Genomic DNA, 19,892 nt, shown 5'->3' with positions numbered 1-19,892 from the left:
TCACGACATTGAGATGAAGATGTTTGAGAGAAGATTTATGCATAGCAGACGCGTTGGGAATGTTTTGACTTTGGTGGAGTTGCGTAACTTGTTTTTTTGTGTTGTTTTGCTATTCATAACTTAATTAAACAAATAGAATTGGTTTTGGAATGAGTTTTTTAGTCTTAAGTTCAAAGTACGAATTTTAGGTGAATTACAGTTGAACTGAGACAATGCGAGTTCGGGATTTATAATTTAAAAACGGGAATTTGTACAATGAGGTCGAGAAATTTGCAATACTATTTATTAAAATTTGTAATTTTTGTATTTTTTGCCCTAGAATTATGAAATTTGGAGGAGTTACTATGCTTAACTTGCTTTTCAATTGTGCCAAAGTACAGAATTTTCGAACAAAGGAAACAAATTTTAGAAATTCTTTATTTTGAGCGCGAGTCAAAAATTTTCAACATTTTCTTAAATGCTGTTATTTTAGTACTTTTAGCCCTAGAACTATAAAATTTAGAGAAGTTATTAATTTTCACTTGTTTTTCAACTGTGCCAAAGTACAGAATTTTTGAGCAAAGGAGACAAATTTTAGAGTTTTTTATTTTAAGTGCGAGTCAAAAATTTTGCAAGATTTTTGATTAATTTCTATAATTTTCGTACTTTTAGCTTTAGAACTATGAAATTTAGAGAAGTTACTATAATTAACGTGTTTTTCAACTGTGCCAAAGGACAGAATTTTGAAGCAAAAAAGACAAATTTTAGAATTTTTTATTTTAAGTGCAAGTCAAAAATTTGCAACATTTCTTATTTAAATTTCTAATTTTTGTATTTTTAGTCTTAGAGCTATGAAATTTGCAGAAGTTACTATTCTTAACGTATTTTTTGACTGTTTTAAAGTACAGATTTTTTGAGAAAAGGAGACAAATTTTAGATTTTTTAATTTAGAAAGTGAGTCAAAAATTTTCAACATTTTTTTATTATCTTCTATAATTTTTGTACTTTTAGCCCTAGAACTATAAAATTTGGAAGAGTTACTATTTTTCACTTGTTTTTCAACTGTGTTAATGTACAGAAGTTTTGAGCAAAGGAGACAAATTTTAGATTTTTGCATTTTAAGGAAATAAAAAATTTACAATATTTTTTAATAAAATTTGTAACTGTCGTAGTTTTTGCCCTAAAACCATAAAATTTGGAGGAGATACTATTCTTAGCTTGTTTTTCGACAGTGCCAAAGTACAAAAATTTTGAGCAAAGGAGATAAATTTTAGAATTTTTCATTTTGAGGGAAAGTCAAAAATTTACATTATTTTTTAATAAAATTTGTAACTTTCGTATTTTTTGCCATAAAACTATGAAATTTGGAGGAGATACTATTTTTAGCTTGTTTTTCAACTGTGCCAAAGTACGGCATTTTTGAGCAAAAAAGACAAATTTTAGAATTTTTTATTTTGAGGGCCAGTCAAAAATTTACAATGTTTTTTAATAAAATTTGTAACTTTCGTACTTTTCGCTTTAAAACTAAGAAATTCAGAGGAGTTACTATACTTAACGTGTTCCTTAACTGTGCCAAAGTACAGATTTTTTTGAGTAAAAGAGACAAATTTTAGAATTTTTATTTTAAGTGCGAGTCAAAAATTTGCAAGACTTTTGAATAATTTCTATAATTTTCGTACTTTTAGCTTTAGAACTATCAAATTTGGAGAAGTTACTATTCTTAACCTGTTTTTCAACTGTGCCAAAGGACTGAATTTTGAAGCATAAACGACAAATTTTAGAATTTTTTATTTTAAGTGCAAGTCAAAAATTTTGCATTTTTGATTTAAATTTCTAATTTTTGTATTTTTAGTCCTCGAGCTATGAAATTTGCAGAAGTTACTATTCTTAACGTATTTTTTGAGAAACCGATTTTTTGAGAAAAGAAAACAAATATTAGATTTTTTTTATTTATAAAGCGAGTCAAATATTTTCAGCATTTTTTATTATCTTCTGTAATTTTGGTACTTTTAGCCCTAGAACTATGAAATTTAAAAAAGTTACTATTTTTCACTTGACTTTCAATTGTGTTAAAGTACAGAATTTTTTTAGCAAACGAGACAAATTTTAGAATTTTTCATTCTGAGGGAATCAAAAATTTACAATATTTTTTAATAAAATTTGTAACTTTCGTAGTTTTTGCCATAAAACTATGAAATTTTAAGGAGATACTATTCTTTACTTGTTTTTCAATTGTGCCAAAGTACAGAATTTTTGAGCAAAAAAGACAAATTTAAAAAAAATATATCTAACCACAGATCAAAAATTAACACTTTTTAATAAAATTTGTAATTTTCTTTTCGTAGTTTTAGTTTTAGAACTATGAAATTTGGAAGAATAACTATTCTTAACTTGTTTTTTAACTGTGCCAAAGTATAGATTTTTTTAGCAAAAAAGACAAATTTTAGAATTTTTCATTTTGAGGTAGTCAAAAATTAGAAAATTGTTTAATAAAATTTGTAACTCTCGTATTTTTTGCCCTAAAACTATGAAATTTGGAGAAGTTACTATCCTTAACTTGTTTTTCAACTGTGCCAAAATACAGAACTTTGGAGCAAAAAAGACAAATTTTAGAAATTTTCATTTTGAGGGAGTCAAAAATTTATAATATTTTTTATTATAATTTGTAATTTTCGTACTTTTAGCTCTAGCACTATGAAATTTGGAGGAGTCACTGTCCTTAAGGTGTTTTTTAACTGTGCCAAAGTACAGAATTTTTTAGCAAAAAAAGACAAATTTTAGAATTTTTCATTTTGAGGGAATCAAAAATTTGCAATATTTTTTAATAAAATTTGTAATTCTCGTATTTTTTGCCCAAAAACTATGAAATTTGGAGGAGTTACTATACTTAACTTGTTTTTCAACTGTGCCAAAATACAGAACTTTGGAGCAAAAAAGACAAATTTTAGAAATTTTCATTTTGAGGGAGTCAAAAATTTATAATATTTTTTATTATAATTTGTAATTTTCGTACTTTTAGCCCTAGAACTATGAAATTTGGAGGAGTCACTGTTCTTAAGGTGTTTTTTAACTGTGCCAAAGTACAGAATTTTTTAGCAAAAAAAGACAAATTTTAGAATTTTTCATTTTGAGTGAGTCAAAAATTTGCAATATTTTTTAATAAAATTTGTAACTCTCGTATTTTTTGCCCTAAAATTATGAAATTTGGAGGAGAGACTATTCTTACTTTGTTTTTCAACTGTGCCAAAGTACAAAATTTTTGAGCAAAAAACGCAAATTAAAAAAAATATATATTTTACGGCAAGTCAAAAATTAGCAACATTTTTTATTAAAATTTGTAATTTTCGTATTTTTTGTTCTAGAAATTTAAAATTTGAAGAAGGTACTATTCCCAACTTGATTTTTAACTGTACCAAAAGACAGAATTTTTGAACAGAGGATACAAATTTTAGAATTTTTTATTAGCCAATTGGAAATTTCTAATAAATTTTGAATATTTCGAAAAAAAGTCACGTCGAAACTTACATCGTCGCAGCAGTTTTGATGTACGAAAACTAGATATTTAAGAGATTTGACACTTTTCGAGTAAGAAGTCGAAGTAAGTTCTAATAATAATAATTTTATGGATTCTATTAATTCAAAATTTAGAGGATTACAGAAATTATAAATTTAGGATTTATAAATTGTGATTCAAAAAAATGAAGTTTAAAATGAACAGTTAAAAAAAATTGGTAAGTTTAAAATTAAGCAATTCAGAAAATAGAAAATTTAGAATAAAAAAACTAAATTAAGAGACAAGAACTAATAATTTTAAATTGATAGAATTGAAACTTGTGCAAGCAGAAGTAAAAGAAAAGACAAACTAGAAACGAGAAGAAATCTAGGATAAAAAATTGTCCACATTGTAGGTAAATTCTCTTTATTGTTCCTAATACAAAAGTCCTCTTGACTCACCACTCCAAGAGCTCTTCTCACCATTAGAAAGCAAAAAAGCAGATTTTTTCAATCAAAGCAAACATAATGAAGATTTAACGGCCTTAATAACACCACAAGTAGGTAAAACAAGTGAAAATAAAGTGGTTCAGCAGACGAACAAATTTCAGTTTTAAGCAAACTTTTACATTCCGCACGAGATTCGTGTCAACATTTAGACACAAAAAAAGTGTAATTACGAAAAAAAGGAACATGCAGGAAACGATTATAACACAAAAATTATAATTACGAAAAAAAAGTGACTAAATAAAAAATATTTGTTCCCACGCGCCGTTCGCTTTTTAAAATTCTCAAATCATCCCGATAGGTCAATAATATGTAAAAATATTGTCAATTTCCATTGTTCATTGCAATATTCATGCATTTGTACTTTACTTTGTTCAAAAAGCGTTGCGACGCAAGGCTGATTCATTTTCCGCCGATTTACTAGTTGACCTAGAATTTCAGAAGGTATAATACTTTATACTCGAGGAGCGGCTTCAGTCGAAGATGTCGGCGTCAGTGCTGCGGAACTTCTGGGATGTTTTGACCGATTCCACGGGGGCGTCCGGTAAGCCCAAATGCCCAAATCTAATCAAAATAATTCTTCAATTTCCAGACCCCCGGATGGATCTCTTCTTGATGAAATCGCCGCTGCAGCTCATCACAATTCTTCTAATTTATCTCGCGGTGGTTTTTCGAATCGGACCAATGTTCATGCAGCACCGAAAACCGTTTTCTTTGAGGAACACAATCATTGGATATAACATCGCGCAGATTTTCCTCAACGCTTTTATTTTCTTCAAAGTAAGTCGTTTTAGTTGGATTTTTTGATGTTATTTTGGTGATTTAGCTGGTGGAAGGTAGTGCCAACTTAAATTTAATTTGCTCGCCGCCTGACAAGTCCAACACTGATGCCAACCTCGCGGAGCTGCGAGGGCACTACTACTACGTCTTACTGAAATATTTAGACCTGATAGAGACTGTGAGTTTAGTGCTTTTAGTGACTTTTTCTGTGAGAGTGTTGTAGGTGTTTTACGTTCTTCGGAAGAAAAACCGGCAGATTTCCTTCCTCCATGTTTACCACCATATTGGAATCTTGACCGCTGCCTGGATTTCCGGGAAATATTTCCCAGGAGGACAGGGACTCTATGTCGGGATTTACAACACAGTCATCCACTGCATCATGTATTGCTACTACTTAATGTCCTCCTGGAGCCCCAACAACACCAAAGTCATCTGGTGGAAGAAGTACGTCACAGTTCTCCAAATTGTAAGCAGCTCCAAATTTTCATAACAAGTTGGTACCACTGTATTTCTAGATTCAACACTGCATGATCTTCATCAGTGTCGCCCCGGCGATTTTAAACGTCAATTGCTCGTACCCCAAGGGCTGGATGGGCCTCTTCTGCGTCAACGTCTTGGTGATCATTTATCTCTTCGGAAAATTCTACAAAGACACTTATTTATTGAAAAAAAAGGTGAAATAAAACTGATTTCTATCGTAAATAAAAAGGGATTCTGTAAAAAAAAATCGCATTAGATTCCCTCACAGGGGCACTTCACTCTGGCGAGGTGGTAGAACTCATGGGGGCACTCAAACGGAGTCTCCACCTTCATGTACTTCATCATGTCGGCAACGGAGTCAACTCTTATGGTCTTCACCAAGTCCATCACGTATTCATTCCACTTCGTTTCAAAGGCTTTTTCTTGGTTCTTCTTCTTCCTTTCTCTGCTCCTTCTGTTCTTGAACCAGTTTTTGATCTGCTGCCTTGTAAGCCCTGAAACCCCCGACAATTTTTTTCGTTCGCTAAAACTGATATATTTGGAGTTTTGGTACGAATTCTGGAGCAGCTCGAGCTGAGAAGAAGAGAATTTCGAGCGAGTCTTGTCGAAAATTGGTGGTTTGTCTAGAAAATAATATAAAACGAAGCAACGAGAGATTATTAAGACTCACGATCAGGGGGTAGAAGTTCAAATTTTATGTTATTTTGAAAAAAAGAAGTGGCAATTGTGGAAGTGGAAGGACCGGGGTCCTCGAATTTGGGGTTATGTTCACAATAGAAAAGATCCATGATGATAAAAGAGTGAGAGTTGCACTTTTTAATTTAGGAAGGTGGCGACACTGCTGTGAAACTAACGAAATGTCACTTTTATTGATAGTTTCCCGGTGTTGATACTTTAGCCACTACCGTTTCAAGCGACGATGTTTCACAATTTGACAGATTTAAGTGAGGTTACATCCACCCGGCCTCGCTCTGAGTGTCTTCTCGCTTCTCTACACCCCCCTGGTGGCTAAACGAATAAGGGGTTACTCGTCGTCTTTACGACAGCCTCTGTCAGTGTTCGTACCCCCGGTTTCACCCAACTTAACCTCAAACTCTGACGGTTGGCAGCTCCGAAGTTTGACACATCCACGTCAGATTGTTTATCTTCCCTTATCAGTATCAGTTAAATGAGAAATCGTGACGTGTCCACCCCACAATGACGAAAGACACAATGCGCGCCCTGATTCTAGTCGGGGGCTACGGTACGAGGCTGCGCCCCCTTACCCTGAGTCGCCCCAAGCCGCTTGTGGAGTTCGCTAACAAGCCGATTCTCCTCCACCAAATGGAGGCGCTCGTGGGGGCCGACGTCACCGAGGTGATTTTAGCAGTGTCCTACCGCGCCGAGCAAATGGAGCAAGAATTAAAGGCCGAAGCTGTGAAATTGGGGATCAGTTTGATCTTCTCGCACGAGACGGAGCCTCTGGGGACCGCGGGCCCTATCGCCTTGGCCAGGGAGCACCTCCTGAAGAGCACCAAGCCGTTCTTCGTGTTAAACTCCGACATCATCTGCGACTTTCCGTTCAAAGAACTCGCGAAGTTCCACCAGGACCACGGCCAGGAGGGCACCATCGTGGTGACGAAGGTCGAGGAGCCCTCAAAGTACGGCGTGGTGGTTTACGACTCCAGCCATTGCATCGAGAGCTTCGTGGAGAAGCCCCAGGAGTTCATCTCCAACAAAATCAACGCAGGTGGGGTATCGCGATCCGGCTCCAAGGACCAAATAATTATTATTATTTTTAATATATAGGATTGTATATTTTGAACCCGAGCGTGGTCAACCGCATCCAACTCCGTCCCACGTCCATAGAAAAAGAAATTTTCCCAGTCATGGCCAAAGACCAGCAGCTCTTCGCCTTCGAGCTCCAGGGCTTCTGGATGGACGTCGGCCAACCCAAAGACTTCCTCACCGGAATGTGTCTCTACCTCAAGGACCTCAGGAGCAAAAACTCCGAGCTTTTGTACAAAGGCCCCGGAGTCGTCGGGAATGCCTTAGTGGACCCCACGGCGAAAATCGGGCCGAATTGCCAAATCGGGCCTAACGTGACTATTGGACCTGGGGTGGTCATTGAAGAGGGGGTCTGTGTGAAGAGGTCGACTATTCTAAGAGACGCTGTGATCAAATCGAATTCGTGGCTAGAGAGTTGTATAGTTGGGTGGAGGTGTTCTGTGGGGAAATGGGTGAGGATGGAAGGCACCACGGTGCTCGGTGAAGATGTTATTGTGAAGGACGAAACGTATATCAACGGGGGGCAAGTCTTGCCGCATAAGAACATCACGGTTTCGGTGCCGGAGCCGCAAATTATTATGTAATTTTTGCCGTTTTGTAATATAATAAACGCTGATTTTTTTGTGTTTTTGTATTTTATGTGTTAATAAAGTTTTTCTATATTATGTCATTACAATGACGTTATTCTATACATATTCATTCTTTGAGTTTAGTGATTTTCGTTTTGACACCAAATTGACACATCTGTCACCAAACTCGCAAATTTTAGTGGTTTTCCTAAAAATTAAACAACAGTTGGTACAACTGCCCCCCATTTTTTATTCCCCCACCCCCGTTCTTCGTTCTACATGTATTCTGCACCCTTCTTTGGGCTTTGCAATGAACTGAAACACCATTTCGATCTCCTGGAAGGACCGGTACTTCCCCTGCTTAACCTCAAACTTCCTCAGAACCTGCGCGATTATAATCTTGATAACCATCATGGCGTACTTCAACCCTGCAACCAACAAAACAGTGAAAAAATCCCAGTGGTGCCAACCCACGCACCGACACAGTTCCTAGAACCGTAACTAAACGGAATGTAGGCACATCTCGGCCTCTTTTTTACTTCCTCCGGTAAAAACCGATCAGGATCGAACTTGAGAGGGTCAGGCCAGTACTGGGGATTTCTGTGGAGGCTCCAGATGGGAATCACCGTCGTGGCGCCCTCCGGAAACGTCTGTCCGTCTATTAAAAGAATCGTTTAATAGCCATTTAACAAACAAGTTGGTTAATGAAAGCGGTTAATAATTGAGCGATTTTGACCGTTAATAAGCAAGATTATTAATCGTTCATTAACCATAGAGTTACGTACAATACTTTTCCGGTGATTGAATATTGAAAAATTCACCAAAAAAGGTGGTTATGCAACCAAAAATACAAAAGCAAAGTGAAGTTATGTGTATAACAAACACATTAAATTATTGATTAATAGCCCACTTTAATGGATGATTTCAGCCGACAAATCATGCATTAATAGTATCGAAAACAAACGATTGCTGAAAAAGTCTTTTAAAAGGGCGCTTTTTACCCAATTCGAACGTCTTGTCGATGTAACGCCCCACGCAAGGAATGGAGGGGGAAATCCTCATCGCCTCCTTGATCACGCGTTCTAAATACTCCAACTTGTTGAGACCCTCCAGAGTTATATCGTCGTCGCCGAAGACTTCCAAGAGCTCTTCGTAGACGCGCTCCTACAAAAAGGTACAGAACCGGGTCAATTAAGGGAGTACGGACCTGGATTTCGGGGTAAATACTCATGAAGAGGAGAAAAGTACACACGGCGTTGGCGGTTGTTTCACTGCCTGCTACGAACATAAAGGCGACTTCCTCGACTTTCCCTTGAAGCGTGTAGTCACCGTTCCGCAACCGCGAAATAAAAGTCTTGTCGGTAAGAGCGGGATCTGCAAAATTTGCTCATTTCCGTGCGTTTTTAGTGACTTTACCTTTGTCGGTTTGGCAGCAGTGGCGGTCAATCGTCTGAAAGAACGGAAGTTAGGGGATTTTAGTTAAGAAGTGGGGTGGTACCTCCTCGAGTTCCGTCCAGAATTCTTGTAGAAGAGTGTTGAGTTCGGTGTACAGAGCGCTGGTCTTCCAGAAGATGTTGAAATAGTAGTAGATGTTAGTGCCACGTTCCACAACGAGCTCCTCGTATCTGGGGAGAAGAGTTAGTGGAAGTTGGGGAGTTTGGTTGGTAGTACCGTGTGAGCATGGCGACGTGTTTGGAGTTGCTCTTTCGGAGGGTTTTTGGGTCCACGCGGCCCAAGGTTTCTGGAAGGAAAGGAAATAACAATAAAAAAAATAATAAGAAAAAAAAGAAAAAAAATATATAGAAAATAAAGAAAAAATAGGGAAAAAAATTAAAAAAAAGAAAAAAAGAACAAGAAAAAAAAAGGATAAAAATGACAATACTATAAAAAAAGAAAAAACTGGAAAAAAATAACAAAAAACAAAAACAGTTTGTGGAAGTAAAAGAAATAACAATAAAAAAAAGAAAAAGGAAATAAGAATAATAAATGATATAAGAAATAAACAAAATTGGGAAAAACAGAAAAAATTTCTGGAAATAAGAGAAATAACCATAATATTTTTGTAATTTTATACTATTGTGATGTCCTGGATTTTAATCTGTATAACCTAAAATCTTTGATTAAACCGTTGAGGTTTTTTTCCCAACAATAAACATTCTATTCCATTCTATTCTAAATAACCATAAAAAAGGAAAAAACAAACATGAAATTAATAAGAAAAAAAGAAAAAAATCGAAAAAACGTAGGAAAAAACAGAAAAAGTATCTGAAAGTAAAAGAAATAAAAATAAAAAACAGAAAGTAACGAAAAAAAAAATGAAAATAATAGGAAAAAAAAAGAAAACTGGAAAATAAAGAAAAACTAGAAAAAACAAAAAAGTTGAAAGTAAAAGAATAATAACAAAAAGGTAAAAAAAGGAAAAACAATAATTGAAAAAAAAATCGGAAAAAATAGGAAAAAACAGAAAATGTTTCTGGAAGTAAAAGAAATAACCATAAAAAAAAGAGAAAAAAGAAACATGAAAATAATAAGAAAACAAATCGGAAAAAAGCAAAAAAAAACAGAAAAAGTTTCTGGAAGTAAAAGAAATTACAATAAAAAGAAAGAAAGAAAAGGAAAAAAAACAATAAAAATAATAAAAAAAAGAATAAAAAAAAGGAAGAAAAAATAGAAAAAAATTGAAAAAAGAAACAGAAAAAAATGGCCTTACCAAAAATTGTGTTCAAAGTGTTGGTCCACATGATGGGCAGCATCTGGATCTCGCCATCCCCGCGCTGCTCTTCCAGCAGCTCCGTCAGCTTGTCCGCGTGTTTGACCATCCCATGGAAGAACGAATTTAACATCTTCTGGTTGAACGCCGGATTGATATTCTTCCGATGGTTCTTCCACCTGTTCACTACCACCAAATCATGGAAAACCAACCCCAAACTACTTACACCTCGTTGAAAAAATGGACGAAACGATCTCCTCCGTGTACTCATACAACAAAATATTGTCTTTATGTAAACAATTTAAGAGCAAATACTCCACGTCTTGCGCTCTGGAGGTGAGAATGTACATCTGATTGGCGATCCACATCCTCCACACCGGAGGGTAAATCTCCGACATTCTGATCCACCGTCTGAAGACATCTGGAGAAGATTTTGAGGTGGAGGAAACTCAGGGGTGGACCTACCTTTCTGTCCGGCGAAGACGATGCTGGGGCTCCCGATGAATGGTAGCGAGAGGGGTCCTGGGAGCACCCAGGAGAAGTAGTAGATCCAGCGGCGCTTCCAGAGGTACTGGGCGATCGTAAGAAGGGCGAAAATCCCAGCGGTGAGTTTCAGGAAAAGGGTGAGATTTTCCAGGATTTGGAGTCTTAAGAAGTCCATGGGTGTTGAGGTGGTACTGGAGGCTGAAGGCGCGGCGGAAGGAAATTTATCGAGTCGGGGGCGCGGCGAGGGTCGCAAGATCAGGTTTGAAAAAAATAAAACAAAAAAATAAACGAATAAAAATCGGTCTGTTGACTTTCTAACGTCTTTTTTTTAAATAATTTAGAAGAAATTAATAAATTTAGTCGAATTGTCGAATTTTGGAAAACGTGGTTTGAATGTGGTCATAATTTTTTCCAAAGAAAAAAAATCGTGTAGGCCGCAGTTTTGGTTTTTGTTGTCCGGAATTCCCTGACAGCGAGCCGGATAACCTTGAGAAGCCGTCGGCATAGCTAACTTCTCGTCCTTTGTTGCAAAAAACGAAAAAGTGTCAATTGACGCACGTAAACCAGTAATAATAAAATAACAGGACAAGTTTGCGTCGTAAATGAAATTGGCTACAAAACAAGTTGAACGTTTCTTTGAGTCTTCTTAATATTAATAGAATTGAACTCATCGTAATTCGTAAACTTGTAAACTCTCAAAGGGTGGTGTCGAATAATCTGCACCCTCAAATAAATTTGGATCTGTTGTAGTTTTGAACATTTTAAAAATTTGCTTATCGACTCTTTAAATGGTCATAGCTCAGTTATTTGTTGTTGTACGTGGATTTTGAGCCCGGATTTAGAAGCTGTGAGAAATTCTGCGTAAAATGAGCCCCAATAATACAAGTTTGCTCTAAAAATAAGCGAAATATTGACCGCAGAAGTTTGGCATCCTTTTAGTCATGAATTTTTTTTCGACAAAATCAAATTTTCGATTTTCGGAAAATCTAAGCACGAATTCTTAATTAAAAAATTGCGAGAAAAACGATTTTAAAATTAGTTTTTTTTTATGTTTGTTTTAATTCTGGAAAAATCGAGCGAAATCGTTTTCGAACCTCCAAAATTTTGGCTCTCTGGCGACAACCCGAAATTTCAAACGCTTCTAATTTAGTTATTTGTTAACCGACGAGAAAAATTATGGTAGTTTTGGATTCAGCGCAAAATTCTGCGTAAAATAAGCGTATATAGTTAGAATTTCCTTAACAAATAAACGAGATATCGACCGATTTCCATTTTTAGAGGGTAATTTTAGGGTCATTTTTAAAGCGCTGTTTCAGGGCGAAAACTGCGTTTAATATTATTAAATTATGTATCGATCGAAAGAGCAGATTGAGATCTATCAACTGTCCAAATCTCAGATTGATCGGGCAAATAGTTTACGAGGGGCGATCAAAAAACGAAAAATTGAAAATTTTTCGTCGATTGAGTCGCAAAATTTTTTTGCCCAAAAAATTTTCCTTCAAATTTTCAACATTTAAGGGCTGATTCTAAGGTAGAATGAGCCGAGAGAAACGATGGCGTCAACCGTTTCTCAATTTTTCTTTTAGTTTCGGAGATATCGAGGTTTGAAAATTTTCCCACTCAAAATTCAATATCCAAAATTTTGATCGCTCATAACTCAGTTATTTGTGAGCCGATCTCAACGAATTTTACGTTTTTGGATTCTGTGTAAAATTCTGCGTAAAATGAGCACGTTAAGATTGCTTTATAAATAGCAAGATAGCAACCGAGCCTTAATAAGGGACTAAAAGGCAGCTAACTTCTACATTAAAAAAATAAAAATTTTGAATTCAAACTATCTAAGATCGATTTCTGAGGTAAAAAAATGCGAGAAAAATGATTTCGAAAAGCGTTGTTCAATATTTGCCATAATTCCGGAGATATCGAGCAAAATCGGTTTAGAACCTTCAAAATTTTGGCTCTCTGGCAACAACCCAAAATTTCAAACGTCTCTAACTCACTTATTTGTTGACTTACAAAAAAAATAAAAATTATTTTGAATTCAGCGCGAAATTTTGCGTTAAATGAGCCTATATAGCTGAAATTTCGTTAACAAACAAGCCAGATATCGACCGAATTACTTTTTCACAGGGCAATTTTAAGGTCATTTTCAAAAAGCTGTTTTGGAGCGAAAACTGCGTTTAATATTATTGAATTATATATCGATCGAAAGAGCAGCTCGGGATCTATGAGGTGTCCAAATTTCAGTACAATCGGGCAAATAGTTTACGAGTGGCGATCAAAAAATAAAAAATTAAAAAATTTTTATCGAATAAGCCGCAAAATTTTTTTGCCCAAAAAATTGACTATTGATTTTTTGGCTTTTGAAGGCGGATTCTAAAGTAAAATGACCCGGGAAAAACAATGGTGAAAACCGTTTCTCAAAATCTTTCGTAGTTTCGGAGAAATTGAACTTTGAATATTTTTTAACTCAAAATTTAATATCTAAAATTTTGAACATCCATAACTCAGTTATTTGTAAACTAATTTTAACGAGTCTTAGCTTTTTGGATTCAGCGCGAAATTCTGCGTTAAATGAGCCTATATAGCTCAAATTTCGTTAACAAACAAGCGAGATATCGACCAAATTACATTTTCATAGGGCAATTTTAAGGTCATTTTCAAGAAGATGTTTTGGAGCGAAAACTGCGTTTAATATTATTGAATTATATATCGATCGAAAGAGCAGCTCGGGATCTATGAGTTGTCCAAATTTCAGTACAATCGGGCAAATAGTTTACGAGTGGCGATCAAAAAATTAAAAATTAAAAAAATTTTATCGATTAAGTCGCATTTTTTGCCCAAAAAATTGACTATTGATTTTTAGGCTTTTGAAGGCGGATTCTAAAGTAAAATGACCCGAGAAAAACGATGGTAAAAATCGTTTCTCAAAATCTTTCGTAGTTTCGGAGAAATTGAACTTTGAATATTTTTCAACTCAAAATTTAATATCCAAAATTTTGATAATTCATAACTTAGTTATTTGTAAACTAATTTTAACGAATCTTAGCTTTTTGAATTTTGCGCGAAATTCTGCGTAAAATGAGCCTAAATAACGCAAATTTGGCCCAAAAATAAACAAGATATCAGCCGCAGAGTTTTGCCATTAATAAGTTTATAATTTATTATTCTGTCCACTTTATTAATTAATATTATTTATTTATTATTTTAGTAGCATTAAATTTAATAAGTGTCGAAATCGTCGTATCCCAAGCTCTCATACAACTCCTTCCACTTCTCCACCACCTCCTTCTTCGGGTGATTCTTCACCTCCAACGTCTCGTTGATGTTAAGATACAAGAAGTCACCAGCAGCCACCGAAACGCGCGGCCAAATCACCTCCACCACCTCCGAAGTCTCAGGAGTCGGAACCCTAAAACACCATAAAAACGAACCCAAAACCACCTCAACCTTACAAAAACTTCGCGAAATTCGTCCACATCTCAATAACACGTTTCGACGTCAACCGATCACCCTCAGGGACATCTTCAAAAGCGCACTCATCCCCGCTGCAGAACATGTAGTACTGCTGCTCGCTGTGACCGACGTCTTCGGCGCCGTCGTAATGGACATCCAGACCTCCGAGTTTCCCATCGTACGACAACTCGTAGAAGAATGTTGGAGCGACTTCAGAGTAGATCTCGGCGTGTTTTACCATGGGACGAACAAAAGACGTGTCCGTGGAGTACTTGCAAAGAACGTGAGGTAACCAGGAGGTTGAAGAAGAGTACTCACTCTGATGAAGGCCCCCAGGTTCGTCCCAAAGGTGTTTCCATCGGTGTAGATGTCTCTGATCGCGGTGGCCATCTTCGAGTGTTTTTCAGGGTCGGTGATCATCATGTCGTCGTTGACAATGAGGTCTAAGTCGTCGTCGAAGGTTGTGAGGATGTCCTGGAGAACTGTTGAATCTACAAGAAGAAGTTTAGTCGGGGAAGTAATCAAACTCCGGTACTTTTATTGAAAAGGAGACTCTCTTCGGAGTTGATGCCGAAGATTGTCGGAACTTTTAACACATTTTTGGCCTGGAGCAACCCGAACATCTTCTTCGTGATGAAGGCGTCGGGATTCTTCACTTCGATGACCGGGGCGAAGGTGTTTCCTTGGGAAACGTCGAAGTCCCACGGGTGCCCAATCTGCAACCCTCTTGAGAATAATAATAATAATAATAATAATAATAGGGTTTTATTAAAAATAAAATGGATACAGAAAACAAAAAGAGAAATATAAGATGCAAAGATCTAGCAGGTTGCTATTCTACTTAACCTCTAAAGTAACTAATTTTCAACTAAAAAAAAAACAAATAAAAATAATAATAATAAAAATTAACAAATAAAAAATAAAGAAATTACAGGATCTTAAAAAAAAATGGTGGCATTTTTTTGATCTTAAAACGAAAATTTCTAAAAATTCGGATTTTTGATCTAAATTTTTGCAAATTAGTGATATTGCTAAAACAAACAAAAGAAACAACATGCATAAATTTCGTTTCTGTCGCGCTAAAAATGATATTTTCTGAAGTGACGTATTCATACATTTGTTTATTGATAAGTTTTTCTATAATTTTTGGTAAGGGTCGGACTAATGCAACCTTGAATGCTTGTGGATAAAAACCTGTTTCTAAACAACCAAGAGTTAACAAATTTCATGTTTCTATCATAGAAATTAACAAAATTATACGACATTATCAATACGACAATTATCAAAATTCTGTTTTTTTGGAGATTTTTTTTTGAGAATTGGCACAGTTAATAGGCTAGCCAAGAGTTATAATCTCTTCGAATTTCATCTCTCTAGCTTACAAATTACCAAAATTACACAACTTATGTAAAATTTTGAATATTTTTGCTTCTTCTGAAAAATATTTTTTTTATAAATTTCGTAATTTTGGTCGAATTTTTTTGAGAATTGGCAGACTTAATAGACTAGCCAATAAAAGTAGGTTCTTCAAATTATATGTTTCTAGCTTACAAATTACCAAAATTATACGACTTTATGTAAAATTCTGGAAATTTTCGGTTCATCTGAAGAATAAAAATTATCAAAATTCCGTTTTTTTGGCGATTTTTTTTTGAGAATTGGCACAGTTAATAGGCTAGCCAAGAGTTATAATCTCTTCGAATTTCATCTCTCTAGCTTACAAATTACCAAAATTACACAACTATATGTAAAATTTTGAATATTTTTGCTTCTTCTGAAAAATATTTTTTTTATAAATTTCGTAATTTTGGTCGAATTTTTTTGAGAATTGGCAGACTTAATAGACTAGCCAAGAAAAGTAGGTTCTTCAAATTTTATGTTTCTAGCTTACAAATTACCAAAATTATACGACTTTATGTAAAATTCTGGAAATTTTCGGTTCATCTGAAGAATAAAAATTATCAAAATTCCGTTTTTTTGGCGATTTTTTTTTTAGAATTGGCACAGTTAATAGGCTAGCCAAGAGTTATAATCTCTTCGAATTTCATCTCTCTAGCTTACAAATTACCAAAATTACACAACTATATGTAAAATTTTGAATATTTTTGCTTCTTCTGAAAAATATTTTTTTTATAAATTTCGTAATTTTGGTCGAATTTTTTTGAGAATTGGCAGAGTTAATAGACTAGCCAAGAAAAGTAGGTTCTTCAAATTTTATGTTTCTAGCTTACAAATTACCAAAATTATACGACTTTATGTAAAATTCTGGAAATTTTCGGTTCATCTGAAAAATAAAAATTATAAAAATTCCGTTTTTTTGGCGATTTTTTTTTGAGAATTGGCACAGTTAATAGGCTAGCCAAGAGTTATAATCTCTTCGAATTTCATCTCTCTAGCTTACAAATTACCAAAATTACACAACTATATGTAAAATTTTGAATATTTTTGCTTCTTCTGAAAAATATTTTTTTTATAAATTTCGTAATTTTGGTCGAATTTTTTTGAGAATTGGCAGAGTTAATAGACTAGCCAAGAAAAGTAGGTTCTTCAAATTTTATGTTTCTAGCTTACAAATTACCAAAATTATACGACTTTATGTAAAATTCTGGAAATTTTCGGTTCATCTGAAAAATAAAAATTATAAAAATTCCGTTTTTTTGGCGATTTTTTTTTGAGAATTGGCACAGTTAATAGGCTAGCCAAGAGTTATAATCTCTTCGAATTTCATCTCTCTAGCTTACAAATTACCAAAATTACACAACTTATGTAAAATTTTGAATATTTTTGCTTCTTCTGAAAAATATTTTTTTTATAAATTTCGTAATTTTGGTCGAATTTTTTTGAGAATTGGCAGACTTAATAGACTAGCCAAGAAAAGTAGGTTCTTCAAATTTTACGTTTCTAGCTTACAAATTACCAAAATTATACGACTTTATGTAAAATTCTGGAAATTTTCGGTTCATCTGAAGAATAAAAATTATAAAAATTCCGTTTTTTTGGCGATTTTTTTTAGAGAATTGGCACAGTTAATAGGCTAGCCAAGAGTAATAATCTCTTCAAATTTCATCTCTCTAGCTTACAAATTACCAAAATTATACAACTTTATGTAAAATTTTGAAGATTTTTGATTCTTCTGAGAAATATTTTTTTTATAAATTATGTAATTTTTGCTGATTTTTTTTGAGAATTGCACAGTTAATAGACTAGTCTAGAGTAACAATCTCTTCAAATTTCATGTTTCTAGCTTACAAATCAGCAAAATTATACCACTTTATGAAACACTTTGAAAATTTTTCGTTGTTCTGAGACATCAAAATTTATAAACTTTGTAATTTTTGTCGATTTTTTTTGAGAATTGACACAGTTAATAGTGAAGAAAGAGGTCAAAGTTGACTATCTCACCTCCTTGGCGTAGCTGGTGGCGGCGGCGTTAAGTTCACTAGCGTCCACGCCGCTCAAGAACTCCAGAAGAGTCTTAGAGTCGCTTCTAGTACCACCATCAAGAGTGGTACCAATACCAAAAGCAATACTTCTGGCGTCTCTTTGGATGGCCCAAGGACACAGAAAAGACCCACTCTCGAGGATGGCGCCCCTGAACAACCCCTCAGAAGATTGTTTCAGCGTCTGGAAACCAACAGAGGCCGCTCCTGCGCTTTGCCCGAAAATTATAACTTTCTCAGGGTCGCCACCGAAGAGTTTGATGTTATCGCTCGTCCACTGCATCGCCAGGAGTTGGTCCTTGAGCCCGTTATTGCCAGGAATTACCTCGTCTTGCGTTGAGAGAAATCCTACAAACTTAATAGTACCGGTGTTAAAAATCTGTTCAATTACCAAAAGCTCCAAGTCTGTAGTTTATCGCCACAAGTACCACTCCATGATCTACGAAGAGATCAGGTGGTGCTAGTTTACTGGAGCCTTTCTTGAACGCTCCTCCATGGATGAATAACATTACTGGTAGCAACTCTTCATCTCCTGGAAGCTGTTAAGAGGTAGTACCACTCAAAGAAGTGGAGGACTCACCCGAGGGGTGTACACGTTGAGGATGAGACAATCCTCAGAGTCCGTCTTCTTTGTTGGAATTTGGAAACATGTGACGCGGAGCTTGGTGGCGTTGAGGACGCCGTCCCATTTTGGGGGCGGTTGCGGCACCTGGAAGAGTCAATCAATGTTTATTAAAATTTTTGATTTCTGTCTATCCAAGATTTGGATTCGCCATAACTTCGTTATTTGTTGACGTACGAAAAAAATGAAGACGGTTTTAGATTCAGCGTGAAATTCTGCGTCAAATAAGCAAAAATAACTTGAATTTGCTACACAAATAAACGAGGCATTGGTCAAAAAGTGATTTCAAGAAGTTTTTTTTGGAGTGATTCCAATATCCTAAACTTTGATCGCTCATAACTCAGTTATTTGTGGGCCGATCTTAACAAATTTCACGTTTTTGGATTCCACGTGAAATTCTGCGTAAAATGAGTACCAATACTTTAATCGTGTTTAATAAATAAGCGAGATATCGGTCAAAGAACCGCAGCTAACTGTACAACCTTGAATCTCAAATCTCCAACTGGAGGTGCAGCATATGGAACATTTTGGAACGAGTAGTACTTCGTCTTCGCATAAGTCGTAGCTTCGCGGCCCAGGATTTTACCAGATGGAAGTTCCACGATGGGATCCTACGACAATCATTACCAAAAAACTAATTTTTCACTTACCAAAAGCGCAGTTGGTAAAAGTACCAGCAGCACAATGTAGCGACTCATTTCGAAGATTAAAAAATAATTTGGTACCACTCGCAGATAAGATAAAATAAGAGGTACTTAACTGTAGTAATTGTATAAAAGTACTGAAGTGTTATATTATGTTATCATGATTACATGTTTTGTTACGCGGTGGTACTGTGGTAACCTTGTTGGTAATAACTTAGTATTAACAACCGACACGTAATTATAATAATTTAGAGATATTTTGTGCTCTGGAATTCTAGTTATGGCACTGCTATTGTCGGACTCATCGCAAAACTGTTCTGATTGTAAGATCAGGGAGTGGGGTATATATTCAGACGCTTAGTTTCGTTTACTAGTTTATTCTACTCTTAGCCTACTTACATTATTGAGGGGTATTCTTGTGCCGATCTGGCCCGCAGCCTTCTGGGCACCCCCGACACCAACAACCACCTTCAACACCAACCATCGACCCACTCACTCCCTTCCAAAGTTCCACTGGTCAAGGAGCCGATGAACCCCCTCAAATCAGGACGTTGCATTTCCTATTGCTGAATTGCATCGTCTGATCGTACGACAGTTCATCGATTTCATTGACCTCACATTATGTCTATTAGGTGGTTTTGGTGTACGGGGTACCCATATCTTACATCCCCCCCGTTACAAAGTCGGCTTCCAGACGACACACCCCTTACAGTTTGGTATACATTCACCAAAAATAAAAAATGAAGCTTAATTTCTTTGATGGATAAAATTTAATGGATAAAATAAAGTACCATCATTGTAGAGTACTTATATGTACGAAAGAACATATTATTATCATAAAACGAGCTTAGTCTTATCAAGTTTACACAGCTAAAATTCCGATAAAGAAAACTACTTTTTTAACACCGGAAGCTTGAGGCTATATGAGATGGTACTTCCTCTAGTTTCAGGAATTGTTTG

The 19,892-nt window shown here is 35.3% G+C and overlaps 4 protein-coding genes across 4 annotated transcripts; 2 read left to right on the top strand and 2 right to left on the bottom strand.

Annotated features, from left to right (window-relative positions):
- The first annotated feature begins 4,411 nt into the window (after positions 1–4,411).
- On the top strand, positions 4,412–5,466 carry LOC148177943 (very long chain fatty acid elongase AAEL008004-like). The gene is made up of 5 exons (XM_088031661.1): positions 4,412–4,522; positions 4,571–4,758; positions 4,805–4,936; positions 4,982–5,224; positions 5,274–5,466. Exons 1-5 carry the CDS (start codon positions 4,462–4,464, stop codon positions 5,439–5,441), a joined length of 792 nt encoding a protein of 263 aa, XP_087887787.1. The 5' UTR covers positions 4,412–4,461; the 3' UTR covers positions 5,442–5,466.
- A 725-nt stretch (positions 5,467–6,191) lies between these two features.
- Gmppb (GDP-mannose pyrophosphorylase B) lies at positions 6,192–7,639 on the top strand. The gene is made up of 2 exons (XM_088031660.1): positions 6,192–6,967; positions 7,027–7,639. Exons 1-2 carry the CDS (start codon positions 6,436–6,438, stop codon positions 7,587–7,589), a joined length of 1,095 nt encoding a protein of 364 aa, XP_087887786.1. The 5' UTR covers positions 6,192–6,435; the 3' UTR covers positions 7,590–7,639.
- Positions 7,640–7,800: 161 nt separating this feature from the next.
- LOC148177941 (cytochrome P450 4C1-like) lies at positions 7,801–11,010 on the bottom strand. Its single transcript, XM_088031656.1, has 10 exons — positions 10,750–11,010; positions 10,511–10,705; positions 10,285–10,470; positions 9,246–9,315; positions 9,073–9,199; positions 8,991–9,024; positions 8,782–8,948; positions 8,576–8,738; positions 8,053–8,232; positions 7,801–8,002 (listed from the first exon to the last, which is right to left on the bottom strand). The coding sequence occupies exons 1-10, from the start codon at positions 10,943–10,945 to the stop codon at positions 7,824–7,826; spliced, it is 1,497 nt and encodes a 498-aa protein (XP_087887782.1). The 5' UTR covers positions 10,946–11,010; the 3' UTR covers positions 7,801–7,823.
- Positions 11,011–13,955: 2,945 nt separating this feature from the next.
- On the bottom strand, positions 13,956–19,063 carry LOC148177940 (carboxylic ester hydrolase-like). The gene is made up of 9 exons (XM_088032125.1): positions 18,939–19,063; positions 18,771–18,899; positions 18,247–18,375; positions 18,058–18,205; positions 17,629–18,014; positions 14,762–14,942; positions 14,545–14,717; positions 14,226–14,497; positions 13,956–14,182 (listed from the first exon to the last, which is right to left on the bottom strand). The coding sequence occupies exons 1-9, from the start codon at positions 18,984–18,986 to the stop codon at positions 13,993–13,995; spliced, it is 1,656 nt and encodes a 551-aa protein (XP_087888251.1). The 5' UTR covers positions 18,987–19,063; the 3' UTR covers positions 13,956–13,992.
- Between the last annotated feature and the right edge of the window lie 829 nt (positions 19,064–19,892).

This window comes from Gnatocerus cornutus, chromosome 3, assembly GCF_029298725.1.
Source record: "Gnatocerus cornutus isolate USDA-ARS CGAHR chromosome 3, icGnaCorn1.1, whole genome shotgun sequence".
NCBI classification, from domain to species: domain Eukaryota; kingdom Metazoa; phylum Arthropoda; class Insecta; order Coleoptera; family Tenebrionidae; genus Gnatocerus; species Gnatocerus cornutus.
The sequence above is the reverse complement of the archived record's forward strand: the minus strand, read 5'-3'. Positions and strand labels throughout refer to the sequence as shown.

Bases quoted from the DNA above. Each gene is read 5' to 3' on its own strand.
- LOC148177943 (XM_088031661.1), top strand. From the start codon at position 4,462: ATGTCGGCGTCAGTGCTGCGGAACTTCTGGGATGTTTTGACCGATTCC. The intron at 4,759-4,804 runs GTAAGTCGTTTT...TTGGTGATTTAG, and splicing joins ACGCTTTTATTTTCTTCAAA to CTGGTGGAAGGTAGTGCCAA. The intron at 4,937-4,981 runs GTGAGTTTAGTG...AGAGTGTTGTAG, and splicing joins ATTTAGACCTGATAGAGACT to GTGTTTTACGTTCTTCGGAA.
- Gmppb (XM_088031660.1), top strand. From the start codon at position 6,436: ATGACGAAAGACACAATGCGCGCCCTGATTCTAGTCGGGGGCTACGGT. The intron at 6,968-7,026 runs GTGGGGTATCGC...TTTAATATATAG, and splicing joins CTCCAACAAAATCAACGCAG to GATTGTATATTTTGAACCCG.
- LOC148177941 (XM_088031656.1), bottom strand. From the start codon at position 10,945: ATGGACTTCTTAAGACTCCAAATCCTGGAAAATCTCACCCTTTTCCTG. The intron at 8,949-8,990 runs GTAAAGTCACTA...CAAATTTTGCAG, and splicing joins CTGCTGCCAAACCGACAAAG to ATCCCGCTCTTACCGACAAG. The intron at 8,003-8,052 runs GTGCGTGGGTTG...TGTTGGTTGCAG, and splicing joins CGGTTCTAGGAACTGTGTCG to GGTTGAAGTACGCCATGATG.
- LOC148177940 (XM_088032125.1), bottom strand. From the start codon at position 18,986: ATGAGTCGCTACATTGTGCTGCTGGTACTTTTACCAACTGCGCTTTTG. The intron at 14,943-17,628 runs GTGAGATAGTCA...AGAGGGTTGCAG, and splicing joins CCACCAGCTACGCCAAGGAG to ATTGGGCACCCGTGGGACTT. The intron at 14,183-14,225 runs GTAAGGTTGAGG...ATGGTGTTTTAG, and splicing joins ACGAATTTCGCGAAGTTTTT to GGTTCCGACTCCTGAGACTT.